The following is a 27,857-nucleotide window of genomic DNA, read 5'->3' as shown; positions in this document are numbered from 1 at the left end:
TGGACGCAGACTTTCTGTCTGTCTGTCCGTCTGTCCATCTGCTGCTGCTGTTCCAGCTGAATGACAGGGGTGTGAGGGAAGAGTGGCCACTTGCCTGTGCCTGAGCTCTTCGGGGCTGAATGACCGCTATGCCCACAGGATCCTGAACATTTTACTTATTAATTAAGATGAAGAGCAAAGCGTCGTGGGGTTGGGTGGGCTCATCAGGGCTCTGGGGTGGAAATGGCATCGGTCTGGGGTGTTTTAGGAGCAAGACAGTGTGGAGACACTCGGCTGCAGCTTGTGTGGTGCCGGAGGTCAGAGGCCCGCAGCAAGTGTGGCGCTTTGGGTGTATGGGAGAAATGCAGGGCTGTGTGTGGGGCGTTCAGCCCTCGCCTGGGTAAAGCCTCTTGGTCCCTCGTGGGGGATAAAAACCTTGAAAATTAGGCCTGCTTTACATGTTTGGTGGAGAAAACCAAACCAGTTTGGTGTCTTGTCAAACCGAAGGCTGTGGTGGAAGCTGCATGGTGCGAGCGCGACTTGTGGCCTTGGGAGGACATCTGAGGCCGTGTTGCTGCAGGCCGGTGTGGCATGGCATGGTGCGGTGTGATGAGGTGTGATATGGTGTATGGGGTGCGATATGGTGTGAGGGGGTGCGATATGGTGTGTGGGGTGATAAGCTACATGGGGACACCCTTCAGGTCAGCGGCCGGGGCCACGCCGGGCCGTTGTGGGATGCCGCCGTCCTTGCAGGGCCGGCTGGAAACCACTTGGAACAGCGCGAGCCCTTCTCCAGAGCCCGCCTCGCGTCCTGACGAAGAAATAAAATAAACATTTGGTAACACACGCGGCATATGGTTATTGTTTGCTGCAAGGACAGGGGAAAACATTACTCCACAACGTGGCAAAAAGGCTGCAGCTGCAATATCGCATTACAGCGCTGCGCTTTATTCAATAAAGGCCAGGGCTGCGCGGCTGAGCACCCCCCGCCCCCAGGGGCGGTTTGGGGGCCCTCGGCCGCCGTGCTGCGGCAGGCGGGCATGTGCCGTTCGTTAGCGCCGGGGTCTGGTTTCAATTCGGTCGCTTCAGATTGTATTTTCACAGTGACTCATTAGTCACCAAATGTTGACAAGCAGTTGTAAGGGTGCCATCTCCCTCATTGTTTATAGGCAAGTGCAGCGCCCAAAATGATTTATTTATGCTTTAATTAAAATTTGCGGAGAGGCCAGTGAGTTTTAGCAGCGCCGTTTCTAATTTGTGGTCTCGGGGAAAGAAGAAGGAGAAAAAAATCAATAACCTTGCCCTGTTTGTGTTTCGGTGTTACCTGGGGCACCAGGCGGCCCCAGCGCTCACCTGCGTGCCTGGTGTGGGCTGAGAGCCTCGAACTCAGTCTTGGCCCCTCCTGGAGGGCTGCACACTCCCAGAACAAGGAAACGGGTGAAAACCCAGCAAAACAAGGGCTTTGCTGCATGGTGGGGCCCGGGAATGTGGTGAAGCTGGGAGCTCACCTCCCCAGTGCCCGCAGCCTTTCTCCTGATGGCGCCTGCCCATGGAAGTAACAGCAGCAGCAATATATCTGCCGGTACCTTATTTATGGCCCCGAACAGCGAGGGGAAGGACGAGGGGCTGCGGCTGGCAAAGTGCTGGGGGTTGCTCCCTGCGTGCCCCCGTGCCCGTGCCCGAAGTGCAGGGCCGCCTGGAGGAGGACGGAGATTTTCTTGCTGCTCGTGACACCAGACACGTTTCTGTAATTTGCAACAAAGCACGGAGAAACTAAATCATGCTCACCCCCCCAAATTGTGAAAGTTAGGAGCCTCTCTTGGCCTCATACCACGGCTCAGAGAAATCCCTGCTATTACCTGATGTAAATATGTATTAATTAAAGCACTTTGGAAATGCAGAGTATTGACCTAACAGGCCGTAATGGCTCTTCTTGAGCAATTACAATCTATCATAGCGATACACACTCAGGGAGCTGGTTTTTAGGAGGTGCATTATTGACCCGCTGCTCCTCGGTGGTTTCCTCCCATTGCACCAACCCTTCCGTGGCGCTGGGGCCGCGACGTGGGCAATTCGCATCCTTCCCCCGCCCAGGGAAGTAACAGGGGCTGCTGGGGGGTTATTAATGAACATCACAAACATCACGCCACGCATCCTGCCCCCTCCCTGACATCAGGGTGGTTACAGAGTGAAGACAAAGTCCTGGTACGAGGAGGACTTTGGGACACTTGTTGGGTGGTGTGCGGGGTCCAGCTGGGGACCACGGCACAGCCTCGCCCCCGTGGCCAAATCTGAGCCTTTTCCTCCCCAAAGCCTCTGTGGCCCCAGGAAAGAAAGGACCGACTCCAAGCTGAGTGTGCACTTAGGAGCAAAGCAAGCAGGGAGGACTGTGCCCAAGCATGGGACAGGACAAAATAAATCCCCTCCTGCTTCAGTTTGGGAATGAACGAGGACAAACATCATCAGCACTTCCCTGCTGGACCACAGCTGGGCACAGGAGGTGCCAGCTCCTGGTGCCCCGTCCCTGTGTGGTGACAGAGGTTTCACCCCCAGGTTGGGAACCAGGAGCTTTTACTCACACTGCAACAGGAGTTTTGGCACTGTGCTTGGCAAAACCGAGGCACTTTTTAGACTCTGAGTGATTTAAGGTCAAAGCAGCCTTTGCCAAAAGCTTCCCACCTGCCCCAGCACCAAGCTGCAGAGAAACAGGGGCTGAGTCCTCTGCTTCCTTCCCACCCGCACACCGGGGACACCGGGAGCAAAATATTTATATGTAAAAGAAAAACTTTGTGCTTTCCAGTGGTGGAAACCCTTTTCAAATAAAGCACTCGTCTCCTGAGACTTACACCTTCTAATTTAATTTTCTCCTAAATCAAACAGTGTATTAATCCCCGATAGAAAACGTGTTCCAGTTGCACAAACAATATTTAAATGGTATAATAGGGACATCTTTTATAAATACTTCTAACAAATCCCAGGGAAAAAAAAAAAAAAGAAAAAAAAAAAACACAAAAACACGCACATACAAAAAAACGAGTGTGTGGGCTATAATTAATAGAAATGCCAAGTGCCAGCTAACCAGGAAAACTCCAACATCATAAATCTGTCCCGAGCTTTCTCACACATGCTGATGGATGGGTACTCGGGGCTTAAATATTTAACAATCAATAATTCAAATACCTTTCCTACCCTATTAAATTTGTCACGTTTATAAATAAATGCAACATTTAGCTGAATTTTCTACGAAACGGGTGCATCTCCCGCCCGGTAACAAAATGCACCTTTTTGGAAGGAGAGGGAATCACTCGCATTTGTCTGAAGAGCGGTGACATTGGGGGGACCCGCAGTGTCCCCATCCTGCTGCCCACGTGGCTGCTCCAGAGCTGGGGGTGCCACCCTGAGACCCCCCCATGTCCCCATTCAGCACCCCACTGCTGATACCCCCGGCAGGTTTGTGCCCTCTGCCCACAGCATGCAGACATTGGGCACTTTTTGGGGTGTTTTGCACCCGTTTCAACCCACTGGGATGGCACAAGGGAAAAGCCAAAACTATCAAGGGGTGAAAAAAAAAAAAAAAAGACACCAGGTTATGAAATTTCTGTAGGGTAATAATGAACAATGGGGAAAAAGATTAAACCCCATATAACAAAATAGTTGGCTGCATCTCCATTCTAATAGGTTTGGATAATGCAATATGCGGGCAGGTATTATGTCATATGAATCACATTTATAGGAACATTTTCCAATTTCTTCGCTGCCTAAGGCAGGGAGTTGCCATTCATTTTTCACAGATTAATATTTCTTTGTCAAAAAAGGCGGGTTATGGACAGCACTCACGAGAGGCTTTATGTCCTGGGCGAGCAGGGTTTGTGCCGGGGCTGGGGCTGCTTCGGTGCCGCAGGTGTGGGTTTGCTCTTGGTTTGTTCATCGACGGCCGTGTGCAGCCCAAAGCCAGGCACATCCTCTGTCCTCTGAGAGCCAGGATGGAGAAAAACCCCACCTGAGCGAAAGAAAATGTTGGGAAATATCCCAGAGAAAGGGGTGGGCTTGGGTCCGACCTCGATCACATCCCTGGTTTGCTTCTGCCTCTCGGAAGAGAAGAGAGGGACGGGAATCAGCAGACACTGGTCCGGCGTTGGCAAGTACGAGGCCGTTCACCAGCCAACAACAACAACAACAGCAGATCTTGCAGGTCTGCAGCAGCAGCAGCCCGGCTCCCTGTTTTCAAGGTGTTGGGGAGCAGGGGAGGAATTATTCGGGTGCTGTGGCGTGGGCAGGTCGGGGACCTGGTGTAATCAAACCCGCGGTGCTCCCTGCTCTGCTGAGGACTCCGGTGCAGCTCCCCCCAGCACTGTCGGTTTTAAAGAGCTCCAGAACTGACCCGAGAGGTCGTGAAACTCCCGGGCCCGAGCATCTGCAGGGATTTAAGGCACCCACAAAGCTGCGTGGAGGCGTGGGGGCGACGAGGGCCCCGGCCCCCCGCGCCGTGGGAGCGCGCGGTGCCATTGCATAAATCTCAGTCGCGAATTTATTGCCATAATTTATCAGCTCATGTTGCTGAATGGCCAAGTAGTTAATTTTAAAATGAAGTGGTGCTATTTTCATTAATACCCTTGTGCTAACTACCTATCAAAACACTCGGAGGCAATTAATACCATGTTGCTGAAGGACTGAACCAATAAATATTTCCAGGCTCGGCTTGTCTGCGGCAGATAAAAGACATCAGACGAACCCGCTGCCTCGCTCACGCTCCCGAGCCTCTTCCTTTCCGTATCATCGGGAACTTTTACTTTTAAGGAAGAGATTAAGTAGCCAGATCCACCACTAATATGAGTTTAAAGGGCCGTTGCTTCGTGACGTGTAAGTAATACCCTCGGGATGTCTTTGTAATAACGATAAGCTTGAGAGAAGTGTGAGCGTTTCTGAACGTTACGCATCATTGACGCAAAAACAACTGGGCACGGCCCAGATTTGGAGAAGGAAAGGTGAAAAAGCCAAAGGTCAAAACTCGGCGTGATCACGTTGTCGCCACGATCCACCCGAGGTGCCGCTGCGCGGGAGGGGAGAGGCATGGCCAAATGGTGATAAATGAAACCTCACAGGGATGTGTGTGTGTGTGTGTGTGCCTGGACGTGTGCAATCACACCCGCGTGTATGTGCATGAGTGGGGCGAGCTGGGGTGTGTGCACGTGTTGCCTGTGCCCTGCAATGTGCCTGCGACCTGCAGGGCCCTCAACACCTCGGTTGCTTCTCCCCCAGGTCACGGCAGTGGAATTTTTCTCTGCCTGAACACCACTCAGTGATTCTCCCACCCAAACTTTGTATTTTTTTATTGTTGGACTATTGTGTATTCTTCTTGCACTCCGATCCCAGCTGACACTTTTTCATAGCGATAAATAACGAATGGGATTTATTTCCTTAGGTGCTGATGGAGACCTTTTTTTTCCTGCAGGAAGAAAGGAGAAAGCGAGAAGGAACGAGTGCAAGACCAGCAGCAAGCACGAGGGAGAGGGCGACCGAGGCCCAGCCCTACAGGTGGCTGCTCCCCTACAGCTTTTGCCCCGCGTGGCGCAGGATCTGGCCACCCTCCTGGAGCCCCTCCTGGTTCCCTCTGGGCACCAGCAGCATTCGGGCTTGTTCCTGCAGCCCCAGGATGAATTTTCTGCCCAAATGCTGGTGCCGTGGCTGGAGCAGTGACCAGGCATGGAGCTGGGATGAGGCTAAAGGCATTGTGAGGGGCAAGGAGGGGGCACCAGAGGACAGTGACATTAGATCTGTGCATGGCCCAAACCTCCCATCCTGTCCTGGAAGCCCAAAATGAAACAGGGGGTGCGGTGGTCAGAAAAGAAATACCAGTGCTTCGAGTAACTACTTATTGGAAAGCACTAATTGTCCCCAAAAGAAAAAGGAAGAGCTGTTTCCCAGCTGGTGCTGCCCAGGGAAGGGTGTGCGCCCAAGGGTCCCCACCTCGTGTCCCCACAGGGCCACCAGCACAGCTGCCCCAGCCTTGTGGCCTTGTGCCAGTTTTCATGCAGAAAGCAGGCAGAATTGCTGAAACGCAAAAAAATTGCCTTCTGCAAATCTTAACTTCTGCGTGTTTCTTTTAGGAAAAACGCATCAAGTGAGGAAAAACTTAAAAGTGCAGTGAGGAAAGCTGCGTTTTCTGCCCCGTGCCCCAGAAGCCCCACGGGGAGGTGCAGGACAGCACGGCCCGGGCTGGCTGCGAGGTCTCCACCATCAGCAGCAGCTGAAACGCAGACGGCACCGCGGTGCTTGGCCAACGTGGTGGCGTTTTTAGCACTTAGCTACCTTTAAAGATACATCGTGGCACTTGCAGAATTAATTAATCTCGGTTAATTTTTACTAGATGTGCTTTGTGAGCGATTTAACCTGCAGAGGTTTGCTGAGATGCAGCTGGTTACCACAGCAGGAGTGATTCTGTGCAGAGGGGACACCGACAGCACAGCTGATGCGCCGACTGCGGTTCAATTTAACCAAAATCCCGTGGTTTGGGGACCCTGGGGCGGCAAGGCTGGTGCCGGCCCTGTGTATGCACCCGGAGCACTCGGCCTCGCAGCGAGTCCCGCGGTGCCGCGAGCGCGCAGATACCCTGTGCAAGTAAATAACAACACGGCCCGTTAGCATTAGCAATTTTTTATTTTCCTTTTTTGTTGCATAGGAAATGCAGTACTTGCTTCCAGTAATTGTATTGTAATGTGAGAAGGTGGTAGCACTAATGGTTGAATACAAGAGTTAAACTAATCCACACCAGCTCAAAAAACCTGCGGAGACTTAGTTGAATAAGAATGGATGCCCACAGTGATTCTCAACCAATTACAATTTTTTTCACAGAACACAGTAAAACTAAAATGGTAACTATGAGAGTCAATACAAGTATACTAGAGGCACGAGGGGCCTGACTCATAAAAAAAATGAACACGACATGGTATTAACACGGGTGTCAAGTGAATTTGCAGCAGATCTTTCACGCGGCCAGTGGAAATTTTAGTGCCCCGGGTTTAAAAGCAACACCGAGGGACTTGGCTGGACCAGTCTCGGAAAGCGGGCCAGGGCTAGGTCAAAGCTCAACTGCGCGGAGAAACCGCTGAGCCATCCAAAGCGGGGCTTTCTCCTTGATTGTGTCTCCAAAGCAAGGAATTTTGCAGCCCTTTCCCCCAAGGGACGCCCGCAGCGAGAGCAAGCAGCGGCCAAGGCAGAGATGCCAAGCCGGGGACTCTCTTCCTACCATGCTCCGTCTAAAAACTCATCTTTTTTTTTTTTTTTTTTTTTTCCCTCATATTAATTTGTGGATGCAGATAAAAGGGGGGGATTTCACTGAACACAATTGTTTTTGTTCATGCTCGAGCATAGAAGATTAACTAAGTGGAAAATAGTCTTCCCTAAAAAAAAAAAAAAGCGTACAAAGTACAAAAGTTCACATTGTATACAAGTGTTCTCCTTTACGAAGGTTTTCTCTAGAGCTCAGAGGTAGCAATCTAGCGCGTTTTTCGGGTACAGACAGCATCTCTTTTTTGGAATCGAGCAGCGTGTACCTCAACGTGACAAAACCTCGCAAGGGCCGGAGCGCGGCTCGGGGTGGTCCCGTCCGCTGCCTCCCCCTTTTCTCTCGCACGCCTGCGCGTTTGAGGTGTCGGAGCATGGGCCTGCGCTTCCTCCCCTCCTGCCTCCGTGGCCCCTTGGCCCATCGATTTTTGTTCTCCTTCGGAGTTCGGGGAGGTGGGGAGGGGAAGAGGAGGGAGAGGAGAGCGAGCAGGCGCGCGTGCTGGGGAAAGAAGGACCGGCCAGAGCGTGTCCTCGGACAGAAAGCGATCCGAAATTTGGAGGAGAAAAGCCCACCAGAGTCCCGTGTTAATAGCAAATGAGCTTTTATGAATCGGGCCCAAAGTTTGTACAGAGTTTGTCTGAAGAAAAATATTGCAACTGTGCATGAAACTAAACAACCACATGAGGTTTTTTTTTTCTTTTTTTCTTTTTTTTTTTTTTTTTTTTTTTAAAGGGTTTTTTCTTCTATATGAGGAAGTCTGGTGTGAAGAAGGGTCAAGCATGGGTACCTGGTTAACCGCTGCCCATTAAGAAATCTCTCGCAAGACGAGCTCAATCTCGTTTATGGGTTTAAAGGACTGTCCCTTAAAATTTGAACTTTATGGTATGTTCTTCAGAGCAAGCTCTTTGAATTCTTAGGGTAGCTTTTTGAGATGAAAATCTTACCAGGCACAGATTTCTGGTCTCAAACACCATGTCCTGCCCTCTAGGAAAAAAAAAAAAAAAAAAAAAAGGAAAAAAAAAAAGGAAAAAAAAAAGAAAAAAAAGAAAAAAAACCCAAAACACAAGTAATACTGAATTTAAGTAAATGTATACCTCCAAAATACTGAAAACACCCCAAATCAAGAAAAGACAGAATTTGCGTTCTCAGTGAAATATCTTTAAACCTATCTGACAAGAACCAAGTCAGAAAAAAAGACTAACATAACTTTGAGTAATATTCATACAGCTACTAAGCATTATGGAATAGCATGCATTAATATTGTACGGTTATTTTACATCACCTATATCAGAAGGTTCTGACAGACAGCGAAGGCTACCGGTGTAGAAAAATCTTACTTCAGAAGAGCAATATAATACAGATTTCACAGGCACTACATTTTAATATATCAGGTATTATGCTGGTTTTCTTATAACTCTTTCTGTCCTAAAGCTGGCATTATAACAATGACCAAAAAGGCAAGGATTGAAGTAAACGGAAAGTAGATACCAAAGTTGATATATTCTTTTCTTTTTTTTTTTTTTTTTTCAGATAGATTAGTGCATAGTTTTCATGCAGATAAACACTGCTATGCATTTACATTGTTGGAAAGCAGAGTGAATTGAGCCCAAGTTGTCACATTTTTGTAAATCATTTTGCCAGCCTGTAATAGCACCATGTAATGGATTTGCATTAAACATTAAATTGATTTCAGAATTGGTGACACAGTATTCACTACAGTTAAGTGCTATGGAATAGCTTCAATGTTACCTGCTATATATCAAAGCAATTTTCATCCCACTGCTTTTTTATTGGAAAAAATAAAAGGAAAATGTACTCGATACTAATTAGACTATTGCGCAGCCTTGGACTTGATGATGGCATAGCTGGGTTTACTGTCAAACAGTAATACATGCATTGACTTCAAGACAAAATTGGCATTGTAAGCTTGATTTAATGAAAATCCTGCCTAGCAGGCAGTGTTAACTTCACAAGACCTGCCTCCAACAGACCTCATGAGGTTTATTTTGTTATTTATTTATTGTTTAGGTGCCATTGAAGCTCTCCTTACATTGTCATGCCGGTTATGGTTTTAATTTTGTTCGATGGAGGCCTTCTACCAAAAAAAAAAAAAAAAAAAAAAAGATATTTCCAGAGACACAATGCAAAGTACAATATTAACTGACATTCTTAAAAAAAATTCACCACAAGGAAAAAAAAACTGTTTTAGGCTATGTATCTGGGTTTTTTGTATTTTTGTACAGTAAATATTTTATAACACTGTTACTACAAAGCTGCAAATATACGGAACAAAGAGAAATAGAGAAAGAAAAAAAAAATGTTAGAGGGATTTTGCATATTCCTGTGGGCTGACTGAATACTGTGGAGTTGAGAAAACTTGGTGTTTCTGTTCCCCTTCGGCCTTAAGGGGGAGGGGGAATAAACAGCAGAGACAAAGTGTACCATGGCTGCCTAACTTTAAGCCCGTAAGTTTTTATTATAAAGGAAGAGGAATAAATAATGGCATTGCTGGGGTGTGCGGCATGATAAAAGCAAGTGCCCTAGTTCAAAAAGAGGAAAAAGAAAGGAATTAACTGGCAAAGTCAATTCGCGCTAAGCACTTTTCTAGGCCTTTCAATTTGGATGGGTGGGTGGGTGACTGCAGGTCAGAGAATTTGTGCGTCTGACAACTTCTGGAGAGAAGGAGACGGGGAGGGGAGAAAAAAGTCGTTCGCGTGATGAAAAAAAAAAAACAAAAAAAAAACATAACTGCTAGAGCAACCTGGAGGGAAGAGGGCCCGAAACCTGCTGCTGCTGAGCCAGGGCCAGGGCGCGGGCACGGCGCTGCCCTGCCAGGCCTCCGCTCCTCGCCCTGCTGCCGCGGCGGCTGCGTGGCAGCAAGATGAACAAAAAACGGGATTTAGTGTGTAATGCTTTACAACCCCTGTTGGTGAACACCCTCGACCGCCTACCTAATGTTTTAAAGCCTTTAAAACATTTTTTTTTTTCTCGCAATTCTGCTCAGAATTCCCTAACTTTAGCGTCATCAAACTTAATATGACAAAATACCTTCAAAAATACAGCATACCTGTAATGTCCATTTACAATGGTTCTTCAGTAGCCTATACTTCTCAAGCATAGGAATATGCTATACCATTGAGAGAAGAAAAATAACTGTATTTAAATACATACAAAAAGGAAACAGGAAAGTTTTTAACTTAAATCCAGTTCCCAAAGGAAAAAAAAAAAAAAAAAAAAGCAATTCTATGAACGCTGCCTTTATAACGAACAATCAGAAATTCCACTAAGCTAATTTGACAGAAATTTTTCCTCATTTAAACAACATTACAAAAGTCCTGCATTATAAAATAGGGTAGAATAAATCAGTGTAATCAATAAAACTATACAACATACAAATTACATATCTTCTGAGTGGGCAGTTTAATTCTCTCTCTTTGCAGCCATGACTACAACATGCTCACTAAAAACAACTAACTGCCCAAACTATTGCTTAGTTTGTTTTGTTTAAAAAAGGGTGCAATTTTATTGTATATACAACCAATTTACTGGTAATACCTTGTCTCATAGCAAGGTTCTGACAAAATGTTTGTCTAGGCTTTTTTCCCTTCACTGTGAAGCACTGAAAGCTGCTATTTTTTTTAGTGCACATATGTCTTAATAAAGTAATGCCCAGCTAAGTGCTATAGGGAAGGCAAAGGATGCTGGCTAGAGGATGTGATACCATATACTAACAATCACACAATACAATAGAGCAAAATGACTACTCAACCACTTATCAGACACATATGAAAATCCAAAACATTTTATTTTTTCCTTAAATAGAGAATAACCAGTAAACAATTTTCAGAACTTGGAAGTTTAAAAACGTGCATATAAAAATGGGCATTATATACTTTTATTGAATGTGGATTGATTGCAGTCTGCTAATAAAAATGGGTGTGGGATCTGAAGAAAAAGGAAGTTTTTTTTTTTTTTTAAGGCTTGCTTGTGAAAGGAACAGTTGTAAAACAAAAATTGCTTGAAGCAGGGTTCAGCTTAGTGCTTCACAGTTTGACTGCTTCTCTAAGAAGAGCCCTTCCTGCATGTGCATTCAAAATCACAAAAGTACAAAGACAAACACCTAAAACACACTGCGTCAAGTGCAGCACCAACTTTGGTCAAATAAAAAAAAATTAAAAGAAAAATTAATAATTGCTAAGCTTTTCTACATGATATAAGCAGGTATTGCATATTTTCATATATCTGGGAAAAAAAAAAAAAAACAAAAACAAAACAAAACAAAAGGAAGACTCCAAATAAAATGTAAAATGCAGCAACATCCAAAAATACTGATAATCTAGCATCTACAGATCTCAGAATAGCACTGCCACTGACCATACAGGACAATAAACACTACTCCTATCTGCGGAACAACTAACATCCTATTTAATTCTAGATGTTGAAACTGACAATGGCTGACATAAAAGTCACATTTACAAAAAGTGTCTCCAAATGCTTGACTAGGGAAAAACCCCTTTCAATATAGGAACATGTGCAACAATTCCACAAATAATCGCTATCCAGGGCAAGGCACATTGATATGGAATTTTTTTTTTGTTTCGTGCAAATTAAGAAAACAAAACAAAACATTGTTTCAGGGAAAAGATGAGGAGCAAAGTGTCTTCCCAAGAATTTCAGTTACTTGATTGTATAGGACAGTAGTAGAAACCCTTCTGAAGGGTCGAACAAACATAGTTTAAAGGCAAGTGCCTGGAATAGGGATTACAATATTGTGTCTTAATGCACTCTACTTTACCCTACATTAACTATATAAAAATTAGTTACTAACACTAGAACATGCAGAGACTTTCTCTGATTAGCTGGACTTGCCAACCAGAACGTATATATATGTATAGTATAGGAAACCTTCTTAAAGTTGCATGTGAAGCAAAGGGGTGCTCCGCTGTCTGATAGAAAAAATCACTTGCACTCTTTTTTTTTTTTCTTTTTTTTCCTTTTTTTTGTACATAAGATACAGGACGTTTGGGGTCCAAACTTTTTTTTTTTTTTTTTTTTCTTCTTCAGCAAGTGCCCTTGCTTTGAACTGGCATAAGTTGTAATATCAGCATTTGTTTCTGTATTGTTTTCTTCGCAGTCCAGAAAATGTACCAGTTCAGGGACACAAAGGTGTTTTAATTTCTGGACCGTTCTATATTATTCCCAAGGTGTTTGAGAACTGATAAACCCTATATTGCCGGAAACACGTAAAATTTGTCAGAATTGGCATAATCCATTATAGTGACTTTTAGCTTATAAAATTAACAGATATTATGATTTAATTTTAGTTATGTGCTTTGATAACAGAAAATGATTAATTAGCATTTAATGTAGTTAACATATTGTGGTAAAAGCACCATTAGATTTGTTTTTTTTTTTTTTTTTAATTTTCCTTCAGTTTTAAAGGGATACAAGTTCAACAATAAAAAACATAAAAAGCAAAAATAGCTCCCCTTTTTCTTGCAAGGCTGTTTTTTACCCCAATAATTTAGAGTCCTGGGGTGGAAGGACTTGGAAAACAAAAATAGAATTTTCAACAATCTCTATCTTACAAAGATATTTAGCTATCCAATGAAATTGCACTTTACTCAATTCAAAATTCGATTGTTTTGATTGATTCCTGTCAGTTTCTGTCAAAACAGACCAACTTCCCCATTTCTGCGTGAATTTTTGTGTAATTGTTGAAAATTGTTGAAAAATGTTTTTTTTAATGTAAGTGCAGCATTTCAAACTTTTTTTTCTTTTTTTTCTTTTTTTTTTTTTTTTTAGTGAATAGTAGTAGTTCGATGTTTTAAATCGCTCTGCAATCGAGTGGAAAAAAATTGTTGACAATGCTCTTATGGTTCATGTTACGTATCTAAGTGCCGACTGTAAAAAAAAAAAAAAAAAAGAACAACAAAAAAACCTGCATTTTTTTTTTCCGATATGTTACAGAAAAACATGCTCTATGTCTGTCCGGTAAGTTATATATTGCAGAATTCAGCTACTACAAAAGTTATAGTTTAAGTGTGTTTCATGATTTCTCAAGAAGTCTCACACCTGTATGGGAAAAAATCGATGAGGATACTGTAAAACAGTTAGGCTCCATATGGAAAGTGTGTTACAAGAGCGAGTTGGTAAGCAGCAGCAGAGGCTAGTTCTACTCAGTGTCACCTAACGCTTACACTACCAATGAAACACTTCAAAAGTTATGAAGCCCAACCATTTCCAGCACCATAGGAGAAATTACAACAGTCCTAAAGTTGTCTAAAAAAAAAAAAAATCTCGAAAAAGTTACGGCCTTTGCCATTCAACCATAACGTTTGCCATTTCCATGTACGAGTTTGCTGTCGGTGTCTGCTCGCCTCCCCTTCCGCCGATGTGAAGTCGCTGCGCTGCGTTGCTGCTGCTTCGTGTTACAGAGGTGGGAAGGGGTCAGGTGGTCTGTCCGGTGGGTGGTGGGAAGCGGAGACTTTTATCCCAGGTACCAGGACTGCAAGAGAGAAGAGGAGACTTCGTCAGCCCGGCCGCTCGCTTTCGCTGCCGCGGGAAGGGCTCCGAGCGCCGCGGCGATCCTCGGCCGCCAAGAGGGGGGCTAATTGAGGCTGTGACGAATCGACCTAATTACAAAGCTTAATTAAAAATACTGTACAAATCAATATATTTTTTTTTCAGCGACAGTCGCTGGACATAGCTACAGACGAACACGGGGGTCATGTCATGTTACAAGTTATCAATCTTTTTAATAGATTATGGCTTGAAGATCCCTCTAGCTCACTTTTGTCTAATCCCCTGAAAAGGCGATACACATTCGCGTCTCGGTGCCATTTATCACCCTGCAGTCGGGGTTTTCTTGGGTATTTAGGCATGTGCCAGCATAAGCATCTGTTGCTTTATACTGCCCTGCTTCAACTGTCTCACTGGAACAGATGCACAGAAATTCAACAACAGGGCTGTTTTCTTAGGAGAAAGTGGATCGCTAGAGAAAAGCGAGGATAAAGCAAATCTGGGGGAAAGTGGATCAGCGAAAATGTCCCGTATCTCTGGGCATACTTGTGTCTCAAAACAAAACGCAAACCTCAACTAATAGCTTTTCTTTGGGGGAAAAAAAAAATCTTTTTTTTTTTTTTTTTTCCCTTTCCAAAGGGAGGAAATTGCCTGGGATTTTAGCTCTGCAGAGCACACAACAATACTGTCCTTAACCCAAAGGCGCAGATGCTGGGGCTCAGAAAGCAGCTCCACTCCCCGGCAGGACAACACGTGGGGCTGAGGGGCTGGGACAGTGCCGGGGAGACCCCAAAGGGCCGTGCCAACCCGAACCCCAGATGAATGAGGGCAGTGTAAGGCCCGGGGACACGTCGCGGTGGGAGCACACCAGCGAGCAGCAGCGATTTAGCCCAAAGTAAAACAAAACGAGCAGAAAAGGCCCAGGTATTAGAGAGCTGCTGCTGACACCCCGCGTTTTTAGCCTGGGCCCTGTAATGTATGAGGTGCATACGTGTGCAGGTATAAACTGACGACAAGTTTTACCAACTTTTTCCTCTATTCCTTTTCAGCGTCTGGCTTGATTGATAGCACAATCAACCCGGGGAGGATTTATGAACATTTACAGAAAACTCTGAGGCAAGTTTTGTGTGGGACTTCAAGATTATGTGGTCTTGCCATGGAGGTAGGAACCGGTAAAATAAATAGCACGATCGCGGGAGTTGTCCCGCTTCCAGTACACCTCATTAACCAACTCTTCCTTCGCTCGCCCTCCTGAATACAAACACGCCAGTCCCATATCGGCTCCATCTATTGCCTACAGATTTTCTATTTAGACTTAAGCGGGCTGTAATTAAGCGAAATAGCTCTCATATGTAAAGTTCATAAACAGAGAGGAGTTCCTGCAGGATTCGCGAGGCGGTGCCAAGTCCCGGCCCCCTGGTTGTGTGGGGGAGCGGCGCGGGGGCCCTGGGCCCTCCCGGGCCTGGCGGGAGCATCTCCGGCGGCCTTGGGCCGGGCCTGCAGCCGTGGCGAGGCCGCAGCGAGGAGCAAAGGGGTTAAAAATTCAGCGCCGATCGTTTCAAATCTATATCGCAGATGTCCAATTGGCTCCCGTCGCCGCCGGCCCGGCCACATGGCTCGGCAGCCGGGTGACGGCAGCGGGAGCTGCCCTGGCCTCGCAAGGCCCCTCTGACTTCGCAGCAGATTGCTCAAAAAAAAAAAAAAAAAAAAAATAATAATAACAGAGGAGGACGGGAAGGGAGCTGCCGCGCTGTGGAGGCCGGCTGCTCCCCGCCGGCTCTGAGGGGGGATGAAGGCTGCCTTCCCGCTGCCGGCCCCCGCTTCGGGGATGCCCTGGGCCTGTCCGTCCGTCTGTCCGTGTGCCCGTCCGTCCATCCGTCCATCCGCCCCGTCCGTCCCGCGCGGCCGCGCTCCCCCACGGCCCGGCGCTCCTTCACGCGTCTTGCTATTCAGCCTGCGCCTCGCAGACAAGGTTACCCCAGAGCGGCTCTGTAATCCTTCACTGAAATAGGCTTTATTGATTGCTCTGGTCTATTGTTCCCTTTTCAAGTCCCCCAAGTTCAAGTTCATCCCGGTGTTACATCATGTCTCGTTGCTACGAGCAACCAGACAGCCCCAGACGTGACTGTCATTAGCAAGAGCCGCGCTGCGCCCTCCCACCGCCCGCCAGCCGCTCTGACGTAGCAGCCCGCTGCAAACACATTGAAGTATTTATTCTGCCTAATTTATGACCTACACAGCGAGAGAGACCCCCACTCCAAAAACCAACACTGTTGTGTATTTAATTAATCTGTCTTTCTCTGGCACTTGGGAAAGTTAGACAAAGGTCTAATTATTGTGTTTCGCTCCCCACACTTTTCTTTTTGGGGTGACTATTTGCATGGGAAAAGAAGCGGCGAGGCTCCGCGCGAGTCCCCTCCCTCCAAAACACCTTTTTTTTCTCCCCTGCCCTATTGACATTTCATGAAATACTTTAGCTGCTTAAGGGAATTAGAAAAAAAAATCTGATGTGAATGTAACTCCTTCTGAGTTGGTATTCAGTAACACAAATCAACTCATGACATGTTTAAATTTAAATGCTAACCACACACTCTGAGAGTTACTTTAAAGGTTAGTTTTTAATCAATAGAAGTTGCTGACTCTGGAGTTTTTCGCTGCGCAGTGCAGCTCTGGGGCCTTTGTCTAGCGTTAGGCTTTCAAACTTTTTTTTTCTTGAGATGATTTTAGCAATGATTTGCAGACACAGAGTGCTATTGTGCTCTTGACTAGCAACATGTCAATAAAGGAGTAGAGTTACCATGCACCAGGGTGTCAATATGACTCCTGCAGACACTGCTCAGCCTTAATACCGATGCAAAACTTAATTAACCCTTACGGGATCAAACCCAAACTGCACGGGTATTTTTTAAACTCCCGTGCAGGGGCTCCGGACTGACTTTACTGAAAAGCTGCTTTTAAAGGAGCCAAACTCCAAGTACCTCGCAAACAGCTGCACCGCGCGCTGGCTGTTCCTGCAGCCCGGCTTTGATGAAATGTTTTATGGGCTGAGGCAGCAGAACAGCAAGACAGAGAGTGCATTTACTCATCAGATCCCACCAGCACTGCTCTCAGGATACCGTTTTAATTTAGAGCGTCTTACAGCTGAAATGCACACACAGAATGATCCTCCTTTTCTACTAATCATTCTAATATTAAGATCTCATATCCCCCTCAAGCCTCCTATACATGTCTAAGTCTTCCCGGATTATGTCTGAAGAGCTCCATTGTCCTTCTGAAGCACCTGTGAAACTTTCCTGCAAGGGGAGAGGAGACCTCAGCGCCTCGAATGAACACGTCCGGGAAGCATATTAAGTGTCGGAGCTCTGATAGTTGTGATCTGCCGGGTGTTTTGCACGGTTAGGGGGCTCAGGGCAGGGGGGGAAAGCCCAGGTCCATACCTGGGGACTGCTGACTTATTTTTTGCTTTCTTTCAGGGTGCTGCACAACATGGGGGCTCTCCCGTCGAGCCCCCTCATGCGTTTTATCCCTTCACGTCCCGTAATCTATCCGACTACACCCAGCCGGAGAACAGCGTATTGCCTTTCTTAATTTAAAATCTCCATTTAAATCATGTGCACTATCACAATACAGTCAGGACGATATGATCTCCTTGCGTTTTCATAAAAGAGCCAGTATTTTATTTCCTCTCTATTTACTTTGCAGTACTATTGTACCAGCAAGTTTAGAGCTAAATGAATCCAGTGGAGCTAAAGGTCCTACTCCGTGCAATTACTGCCGCACCGCTGTCAGTGCCACCACAGGTCTGTATTGTCCTGCGGAGCATCCTGCTGTCCTTCCCCGGCGCTCAAGGTGAAACATCAGAAAGAATTCTGCAGTCCGGCACGAGATCTTCGCTTCCCTTTCTCCAGTCAAATGAAGAAGTAATCTCATCAGGTCGAAAAGTGCTGACTAAGGATTTAATAAAGTGCCTGCAGATGTGTGTCATCTCTAAGGTATTCAACTCATGTAATGCAAAACAGTTCCACACCGAATGTGCTTATAAAATTCCATTTAACCATTGCAGAGCTCTATTTTACTGTTCTCGGAGGAGTATTATCACACTTTTTTTTTTTTTCTAATTTACAGCACCATGAAAGTTGAAACTCTATACTGCCAGTATCTGAGAATCCTCACAGTAGTAAGGTTTTATGAACCATAAACAATATCTACTTGACTGAATCCTAAACAGGAAGTCTGAAATGGCAATTATGTGTCTTTGATAGCGGGAGTCTATTTGTTTCTTATGCTGTTCTGAAGATAGCACAGACACACAAAAATCCTTCAGCAACTTCTGACAATCGGGTCCTTTGTATTGGAAGAACAGCGAGGAAGCGCTCCGCGATTCACGATGTTTAAAAGGAGAAAAGCTGAAAGTGCCTCATTGACTTCGGTAGCAGTTTCTGCCTGCGTCAGGAACGCAGAAACCGGCCCATTGTTTACAAAAACCTTCTTAAAACAGCCTTCCTGTGCGACATGTTTTATCCCCGGCTCCCTAGCCTAGCCGTGAACACGGCTCATGCGTTTCCAAACAGAAAGACAATCAAACGAAAACTTGTTAAATTTACTTCTACCTGCACATCCCCTGCGCTAACAATGAGGCCTTTCAGCTCGCGCAAAAAGTGAAGGTTGTAAAGCAGCCCTATCTGTTTTTCAAATTAAGAAGTTAAACAAAAGTCCTCAAGGGCAAAGTTTAACGCTGCGGAAGGAGGTTGTTAATGTGGAATCCAGAACTGGGTGTGACAGTTGGCTTATTTCTCCGGGCGATGTGGGTTATTTAAGGACATTCACACATTTGAAACTCTGACAAACTCCACACACAGGAGATTTTTCTTCACCTCATCCACTTAGGGCTAAGACCCGCTCCGCGCCGGCCATTTTCTTTACGATTTGGCCTGGTTGGGCTGTGTTGGTGCGTGGTGCCGGCAGAGCGCCGGCAGCTGTCGGGACTTCAAACGCGTCTGCCGCTGCACCGCGGCCGTTGCTGCCCCTGGCACGGCTGCAGCAAGTTATCACTGCTCCGTCCTGGGCGGGGAAATCCACCTTTGATAAGGGCTTGAATTAAAAAAACCATCAACCTTGCAGCTTTAGAGCTTGCCGGCAAAGAGGCTGTTTGAGCAGCAGAGCTGAACCTGAACCACGACCGCCGGGCACCTGCAAGGATTCATCACGGCGCATCAGTTCATTTGTTTTGTTTGGGGATGACATTTCGGTCATTGCAAGAACTTCAAGGCAATCAGAAACATTAACCCTGGGATGGCGCATCGGGGTAACGAGTCCTTCTGGTTTTAAAGATAAAGTGAGAATGTAAACAGCTAGGTAGCAAGCTGGTCTGTTAGACATCGCCTTGTGAAAGCTGCCGGCACGGCTCTTCCCTGTGGCAGGTCATCTGAAAGTAAGAGGCCAGAACTTGGGCTTTGGTATGGTTTCAAAAGGGCTGCCAGGATGAGTGAAGTTTGTGGGAATTCGGCTTCTGGTGCAACTGGAGCGAGGGCTCCTGCCCTTAGAGCAACCACATCCACTTCACCCGTGCCTGCACTCGTCCCACTTTTCTATTGGTTTCTCCAGAGTTTCTCCAGGCATGAAATTTGATCCTACTGTGTAAACCGAAAGGTGAATATTGAAGACAAGGTCACCTTTGTGCCTATGCAAGTTATTTTCTTAGAGCTGGGATTAATTATTTAGTAATTATATTTTCCAAAATGGAATACCAAAAGGGACGTAAGTAGCATGTCGGTCATCCCCAAAGGGACATAAAACAGTGAGTGAATCTTCGGGTTGTCCAAAATCCAAACCCAGGAGAGTCACACGCCCCACTACGAGCATATTTATACTGTCTCGAGGAAGATAAAACCTGTCCCGGGAGGGACACTAGTCTCCAGGCGATGTGTACAGTAGCGCTGCATCCAATAGCTTTTGCGAGAATGCCAATTGTGGCAAACTGCATTAAATTATGTGCAATAATTCTGTAATATGGACTTCTGCCTGCTGACTATTAAAAATGTATAGTAGTCCAAACCACTTCTCTCCTGGGACCAACAAGCTCACTTCAGGCAAGATTTCTGCCTGGGTTCAAACCTCAAGTTGGGAATAGCTCGTGTTTTTAACTAAGTCACCCCAAACCCTCCCAAACCTATGAAAACACACTCATACAGTAACTCCTGCTGTTGTTCCAGACATCTGAATGTTCCAGTAAAGTGTCCCAGCTGGCCCCAGATGTTTCTCAAGTATAAAGCAATGCTCTGAGTGCTGGACCCCCTGCCGCCCGAACCTGAAGCTCAGCGGATTAAAGATTGACTGCGCTATGACATATTCACATTTAGTCTGAATATAATACAGCGAAGACTTATCAATGGCAAATGTTTGAAATGTAATCCAGCAAGCAGAGTAGGCTGGCACTTTGAATATGATGTATAAATAATGTATGGGAACTTAAGATCTAAATTAGATCTACAGGAAGAAAACTTTCCCTTTTCTCTGACTCTAAAAGGAAGTTCTCTCACAATGAGGTCATTTTTATGTCGCTCTTTCGGTTTACAATTGTGCTTTTGGACAGAAGATCTTCATTTTACTTTGGAAACAATTTGTGAGTTAAAGTTTTGCCCCCGCTTTTCTAAACAGTTACGTGAACAAGTTTGTTTATTAGTAAATTGACTTTGAAATCTTCAAAATAACTGCTAAACTTCGTCATACTCTGAAAGCTCACTGCAGTAATGCTAAACCGTAACCCTTGCTGTTAAAAAAAAAAAAAAAGATAGTTGAGTGAAAGAGCGAGGAAAAAAAAAAAAAGAAGGGGAGAAAGAGAGAGAAACAATCCCATTTCGGTTTTTTGTTAGAGGACGGCATACTACATAGATCAGAGACTTTTCAAAAAATAAAAACCCCCACTGTACACAAAGCACAGGAAAATGTGAGGAAAAAAGGAAAAACCTAAAAGCAGCTTAGAATGTGTTAACTCTGCCATTCTGTCAGCTTAAAGAGTATTTTATGCTTGATCAACAGCTCTCTTTTATTATGCTTTTCTTTCATTCATTCAAGACATCAAAGACCAGAACCACCAGTGTACCTGATCTACCAGAAGAACTTGTAAGGGTGTTCTAAAGAAACGGGGGTATTGGGAGCCAGACACCCCTGCGGACAAGGCAGTTCAAAGAGAATATTTCAACAATGATTACATTTTGTAAATCTTTGTACGAAAGACAGCTTATTTCCTGCTTTTTCATGAAAAATAGATTCTATCCATTAAAGTGAGCCCACAGTATGAAAGTTACTTGAGATCTGAGGTACAGCAAGCGGATTAAGTGGATGGTGAGATGAAATCTTTGAGAGAGACGATGGCTTTCTGTGATATTTGTCGCTGCCATAAGGTTTTCTGACTGGGATAGAAACTTTTTTTTATTTTATTTGGAGTCTCGCTGGTGGCAGCGAAGACGTTTGCAAAAGCAAAATAAACCAAAATGAAACAGAAAGGAAAATCCTAACAAATAAAGGAACTAAGAAAACAAATGGCTGCAAAACCCTTTTGACATGTTTAAAAGAAAAAAAAATATATATTTGCCTTACTCCAAAAATCTCAGGCTAGCCATTTAAATCCCACAGATGACTCCAAAGTGCAGCACACAGAATCAAGCCAGCTGTTTACTTTGCAAAGCCCGTGGTGGTTTCTGCATTGATAAACTATATAACCTCACACACACAGAAGGGATTTTAGCTATGCCAGACCTCATTGCTCTGTCCTGGTCTCTTTATGCGCTGTCACAGAATAAAAATGATCCTAACACAAACCCTGAAATAATATCTTGCTCCAGAAAGGACATCTTTGTAGATATTTCCTGAGTAACTGCCAAAAAGATTTTTTTTTTTTCACCCATTCATCCTTTCAAAGTTTTGCTACAGACACAGCCAAAATTGTTTGGGAGTCACCAGAAATGACCCAAATATGTCCCACCGGCCAAAAGCAGCTGGGGGGAAGGTGCCCCCGTGCCCAGCGGCCGTGCTGGCTGCGGGCAGAGCCTGGTGGTGGCCGCACCGTCCCCACCTCACCTGGGGTTGCTGGCGGGGCCGCGAGCTGCTCCTCGCCTCCCCAGTCTTGTGCAAGGGGAAGAGGAAATATCAGTGCATGTTTTATCGAAGGAGCAAATAAAGGCCTGAAAAGCTGCCCTGCAGTTTGCATTTGCTATTGTGATTTAAACGTAAATACGCTGCGAAGGGATTTTAATTTCTGCACTCTTTCTGCCTCACTTTTGAGACCGCCCTGTATTTTATCCTCTAGCAGCACAGTTAAATTTACTCAGAAGCGCCAACAGTTCGACAGTTAAATCTCACTTATTTCTTCCCCTCCGTGAAATAAAGTGCACATCCGGACAGAGATCCGCTTATAACCTCACGCAAGGGGCTCCCACCAGAGCCCTCGGCGCAGGCTGGGACGGCAAACGCGCCGTGCTGCCACTTTCCACCCTTCAGCGAGGAGAAACGAGCCGCTTGGGAGCCCGTTCCCCAAAACCCTCGCCCGCCGTCCCCCTGTCCCCACGCTGTGGTGGCCGGGGCCCCCTCCTCGCCCAGCGCCTCCGGACGCGGCACAAAGCCTGGAGCCCCCAGCCCCGCAGCTCCCGGCCCCTCACGGCCGCCCGCTGCCCGGCCCCGCTCCGGCAGCGCGTTCGCAAGTTCAAGTTCAGGTTTAAGCGAAATAAAACGCTCCTCGGGAGTCTATAGCCAGCCCTCATTTACATGTGATCCCTCTGAACTTCGCCTGCGCCAGCGCGCCCTGTTTCCAGGGCCCGCCGAAGGAATGTTTTACAGTTAGAGCCCGCAGTGCTTTCTCAGGCATTTTAGACCCAGAGGCCCAAGTTTCAAGCTGCAGCATTAAAAGTTTCCACAGAGCTACTGCAGAGAGAGGGAGGAAGGAGGGGGGCAGGGAAATGAGGAGAACAATATCGTCTTAATTGTCTCTATATAGCTCCACAGTTAAAGTATTACTTTTTAAAGGGACATAATTTATTCTAGCGGCACGGTGTTATAACAACCAGTACATACTTTCACCGCGGCGTAACCCGCTCCATTCTTCATTGTGCTCTCTGGTTTTGTTGCTTTTGCAGAACTCCTTGTTACCGAGTCCCCCATACTGTACTTACAGTTTTATTCAATTTAAGCCAGTTCCTGCAGTCCTCAGGCAAGCGAAACTCTCCCGAAGCCTCAGGAGTTTTGCCTGCATCAGGACTGCAAAAATAATCTCCCCACAACCACCATTTCCCCCCGAAAATTTCTGTACTTTTATTGCTTTAGACAATCAGGGAAAGTCATCCAAAAAAAATCAACCCCCGGCCTGGGCCTCCCAAGCTCCATTTGCAGCGAGGCAGCCTGAGCGCGTGCACGCACACACACAGACACAGGCACACAGACACAGACACACGGACACACAGACAGACAGACAGACAGACACACTGCCCCCAGCCCCTGCCTGCTGCAGGGAGCTGCATGCACGGGGTGGCAGGGGGGACAGGGCTGAGCTGCTGCGAAGGCTCTGTTTTTGGGAAGTTTTGGGGCACAAAGGGGAGTTTTGAGCTTTTTTTCTGGCTTGCCCTGCGAGTCCTATTAGAGCAAGAGGAAAGCGCGGGGAGGGGAATTAATAACCCGAGCTGGAGGGAGAGAGAGAGAGTGCTCCGCACCAGGCTCCGAAATCCTCCCAAAAGCCTTCGGTGCCTGGTCTCTGCCCGGCACCGAATGTCTGTGGGTGAAGCAGACAAATGAGCAGTCACGCCGTGCTGCCGGGAAGGCAAAGGCAGCACGAGCGAGCCGATAAAGGCAGGGCAGGAACAGGGGGGATGCCCGGGCAAGGGGCAGTGGGGCAGTAGGGATGGGGCTGTGAGGACTGACAGACAGCCTGGGGGCTGGGGACAGGGGATTTGAGGCAATGGGACGTTGTCTGAGGTGGGCAGTGAAATTGGAGAGACCTCAGGAAGGGAAGAGGGACCAGGTTTTCTGCAGGTCCTAGGTGTGCTGGGCAAGGAGACCCGAACCATCCCCAAATTAACATGGCCAGGAAAAGGGGCATGAGGGAAAGTCTGGAGTTTTTGCCACACTGACCTTAAAATTAGACACTGAGCTGGAGGAATAACAAATCAATCCAGCAATGAGCCCCCCCCCCCCTTCCCAAATCTCCCCTTACAAAAAAAGAAAACCGAGAGGGCATTGAGCTGAGCAACAACAACAAAAAAGCCTCCTGAATGCGAGAACTTTTGATGTCTGCATTTCTCCTGATGCTTTGTACCTCGCTAAACTGAACAAACTGCTCCGAGGAAAGTTCAAGGCCGTGCACAATCCTCGGGCCCGGGTGTGCAGCGGCGGCGATGCCGGGGCTTCTCACGTTACACAGCGGTGACCCGGTGGCCAGGGACAGGACGTGGTGGCCCAGCAGCCCTGTCCAGCTCCGTGCGAGCCAGCAGGGTGGGGACGACACAGGATCTGGGTGACCGGGGCTCGGAAAGGACGCAGATAACTCCGTTATCTGCCTCCGAGCGAGGGGGGGGGCGTATGAGACGTGGCTGGCGAAAGGGAGTTGGGTCTCGGCCTAGCGGGGAGCGATTTTCACACATACTGCGAGATGCCAGTGAGAGTCCTGGTGGAGTGTAAAGTCATTAAGTGAGATGAAATTAAACAATTTAGTTACTTCTGCTTCATCATATTTGTGCAGTATGGCGGGCAGAATGGATTGCTACTAATGATCAAATTTAGTAATACTAATTAAACTATCTCAATTTAATTAATACTAACAGAGAAAACAGACGAAATTACTAGTGTAAACCTTGAACTTAAAATCAAAAGGTGCCTCTTCGCTTTTATGAGTCACTGAATGTGGGGCTTTTCTCTGAAAATAGACTGTAGAAGTGGCTCTTTGTACTCAGTAAGTAAGCTGCTCCATTGTGCTGAGAACTGCAGCTCTCCCCCTATATATATATATTTTAAATGTTACTACTTTTACTCCTCATACTCCTGAAAAGCCTCCAGCCACTGCAGGAGGACCCGAGCTCTGTTTTGACTCACACAGCATCAACCGAAGTGATAAAGCAGCTACAGTTCCTGGGACGGATTCTGCCCTCATCACTGCTGTTACCAGCACAAAGAGCTTATAAAGTGCCTGTGGAGCCTCCCCTCTTACCGGGAACAAACCAGGCAAAACATAACCTGTTGTGTACTTTCAGATAGAGCTGATGAGACCAGTAAATTGGGGAAATACCCAAACTAAACCCGTCTCTACATCAAGGAATATTCTTTTAGATTCACTGAGAGATTCTACCTGCAGCCACAACACGAAAATTTTAGAGATACATGATTACCGCAGTTCAAGCCTTCCCTCTATGAAGTGATTGTGAATTTTAACCCTTATCACATTTACTTGAAAAAGACTAGATTTACTCTATTGTGCATAGCTAGAAGCAAAATATAAATACAATCAAACAAAAAGATTATTGTATTTCTAAAGCAAACTCTTGCCAATAGCAAATCTTCCATCTCCTGCTCTCATCAACTTCAATGAATGTACAGTCGGGTCCAATACCATAGATTTACAGATGTGATCTTTAACCCAAAAGACTACAAGAAAGTACTTTAAAAAAAAAAAAAAAGAGAGAGAGACAGAGCCAAACAATAAATGTTATGTGTAAAAATGTTCCTGAAAAATCTCAAAACTCATTGTTTAGCACATGCAAGGATGAATGGAAAAAAAAATCCCACATGCAGATCTATTGCCACACTTAAAAAGATGGAGTTATAGCAAATGCACAAAAGGGTATCTAAAGTTGTATTAAGTTGCTCCAAGCAATGCAGAAATTTTTGTGTTCAGTCAGTGGTAGTGATTTTTGTTAGTTTTATCTCATAACTAAAATTACATTTGATTGACTTCTGAAATGTATTTACCTGCATCTCTTCATGTGTAATAACTAGATGTAAGAGTTGGTTCATGTGAGTGAAGATGCCAAAAATATTAATAATCAAAGTAACTAAAGGCTACATAGTTCAGCCAACAAGATATGTTCAGGTGTAGCCTCATGATTTCTTAATATTAGATTTTTTTTAAAAAAGATCTTTTTTATTGGATTAAACTTTTCCAGTGCCACCTCTGTTCAAGTAGAATATGCTATAAAAACAACTACCTAAAAACCAATACGCTTAGCTCTTCTGAACTGGTCACACTAAAACCAGGTAAAACTTGAAAGCTAAATCTTGGCACACTTAGTAATCCTCACTAAGAACAGACATCTTTGTTAAATTTAAAATATAAACAAGTTTTAATAAAATTACACTAACTTTGCCATATCATTTTGCTCTACTCCTTTTGAAGCCCGAATCTTTCTCTGCATGCTTTTCACATTTGTCTAGGATGGTCCAGCACTAGGAGGAGTGATGCTCGTTGTCTTGCAAACATGAGATCTGCTGCAAACTGGAGAGTCCTTCTCCATTAAGAAATTGCTTCTCGTGTTTTGGGCCCTTCTTATGGAACTTCCTATTAATTTCAGAGCAAGATAGTCTATTTTGTAAGGTGTTCACTTCTGAAGCTTGTTTATTCCTTGACCTCTCTGTTAAAGACCGTTAAGCAACAGTGGTTCTTAGAACAGAAGAAACTTAATGCCTACCCACTGGAAGCTTGTAGGGACCGTGGCCTTTAATTTTTGACCTTCACTGTACATTGTGGTCCTAATCCTTTGACTGCAGAATTGTTAAAAAGTATATATGGCAGTTGGCAAAAATCTTAATGTTCCAGTAAATGCAAAAGCCATAAATTCAGCTGCTGACCTTTTCCATCCAGGTCACATGTGACACCTACTGGAGTTTGTCAGGCTGTGTGGAATTTATAGAGCTCATATAGGTATCAGCTGCGAAAGCTGAACTTTCATGAAATGTCTTTCAAAGGCACTTCTAAAACCCTTGTAAAAAGTCAGCATGTCTTTTTTTAAGGGTATACATTCTACATGGATTTTAAAAGGTCTCACCATGCCATCTCTGCAAATCTTCAACACTCATGAAACTTCAGCTCTTAAATTAATACTCTTTACAAAATAGAGAAATCAGGCCAGGCATGTAATTACTGTGATTACCAACTTCTATCAGCCCTTCTCCAAGCCTGCAGAATACCCTAAAGGTCTACACGCTTTTTTCTTTCTCACGAGCAGCTCTCCGCCTCTCCTGGAAATCAATTGTATTGATGGTGTATTGTCAGTCAAAGAAATATGATTTGATAGTACCCTAAAGCAGTTGCAAAAGAAGGGAAGGAATACAAAACCTACTCAAGTCCACACTGTGAGTGTGAGATCAATGTTTTCAATAATACGTTTGCCGCCATGTAGCACCCTAACTGTCGCAATTAATAATGTAGAAGGAACTGATTAACTTAAGTAAAGTGCCCTCCGCTGTGTAAACACATAAAGATCTATAGGGCAAAAGAGGAAAGAAAGAACAAAACGTCATTTTTATATTTTATGTGGACACATTCTTGCTTTCCATTCTGCTCTTGTAACAATTACTGTACTAGCCACTCTGACAGAGTCAATAAATCGATCCGGGACCTGATGCAGCACTGAGGCAGACTAATCCAATACAGCATTATCTGCAATGGAGGCTGGGGGCGGGCGCGGGGTGGCAGGAAATCAGCTAAGTCAAGTAAAAGCAGTAAGAGGTACGTAACTATAAGCTGGCTTTATACTTGTACGTTTGGTCTGTGTGTGTACGTGTGCATGTGGAGGAAATGTGTAACTCTGCAGGAGGAAAGCACGTGGTCACAGGAGCGTGTGGTTCAGCGAGGACCTGCACCCCATCCAATTAATGAGCTGGGCAGCGTGGCTGATGGCACACAGCCACAAGGTGTACAACCTGGCTGTGCTTTGAGCATCCTGGATTTGAAAGAACCGATGTGTGCCTCCCCCACCACACAAAGGTCAAAACCTGCTCCCGTCTTGGAGCACGACCTCCACTACAGCAGCGAGCCACTGCAGCCACTTGGCCACCGACAAACAAATCTGGGAGTCCCCTGCCACGCGCTCCG

The 27,857-nt window shown here is 45.6% G+C and overlaps 1 protein-coding gene across 11 annotated transcripts in view; it reads right to left on the bottom strand.

The window, feature by feature from the left end:
* Nucleotides 1–6,617: 6,617 nt before the first annotated feature.
* Nucleotides 6,618–27,857, bottom strand: part of NFIA (nuclear factor I A) — a 371,189-nt gene continuing 349,949 nt past the window's right edge. For all 11 annotated transcript variants that reach the window (XM_038183079.2, XM_072041916.1, XM_038183083.2 and 8 more), the window contains one exon: nucleotides 6,618–13,772. In XM_038183079.2, the coding sequence (XP_038039007.1) occupies nucleotides 13,755–13,772 (18 nt within the window). In that variant the 3' untranslated portion in view covers nucleotides 6,618–13,754. The remainder of the gene's footprint in view (nucleotides 13,773–27,857) is intronic.

Source organism: Anas platyrhynchos, chromosome 8 (genome assembly GCF_047663525.1).
Source record: "Anas platyrhynchos isolate ZD024472 breed Pekin duck chromosome 8, IASCAAS_PekinDuck_T2T, whole genome shotgun sequence".
NCBI classification, from domain to species: domain Eukaryota; kingdom Metazoa; phylum Chordata; class Aves; order Anseriformes; family Anatidae; genus Anas; species Anas platyrhynchos.
The sequence above is the reverse complement of the archived record's forward strand: the minus strand, read 5'-3'. Positions and strand labels throughout refer to the sequence as shown.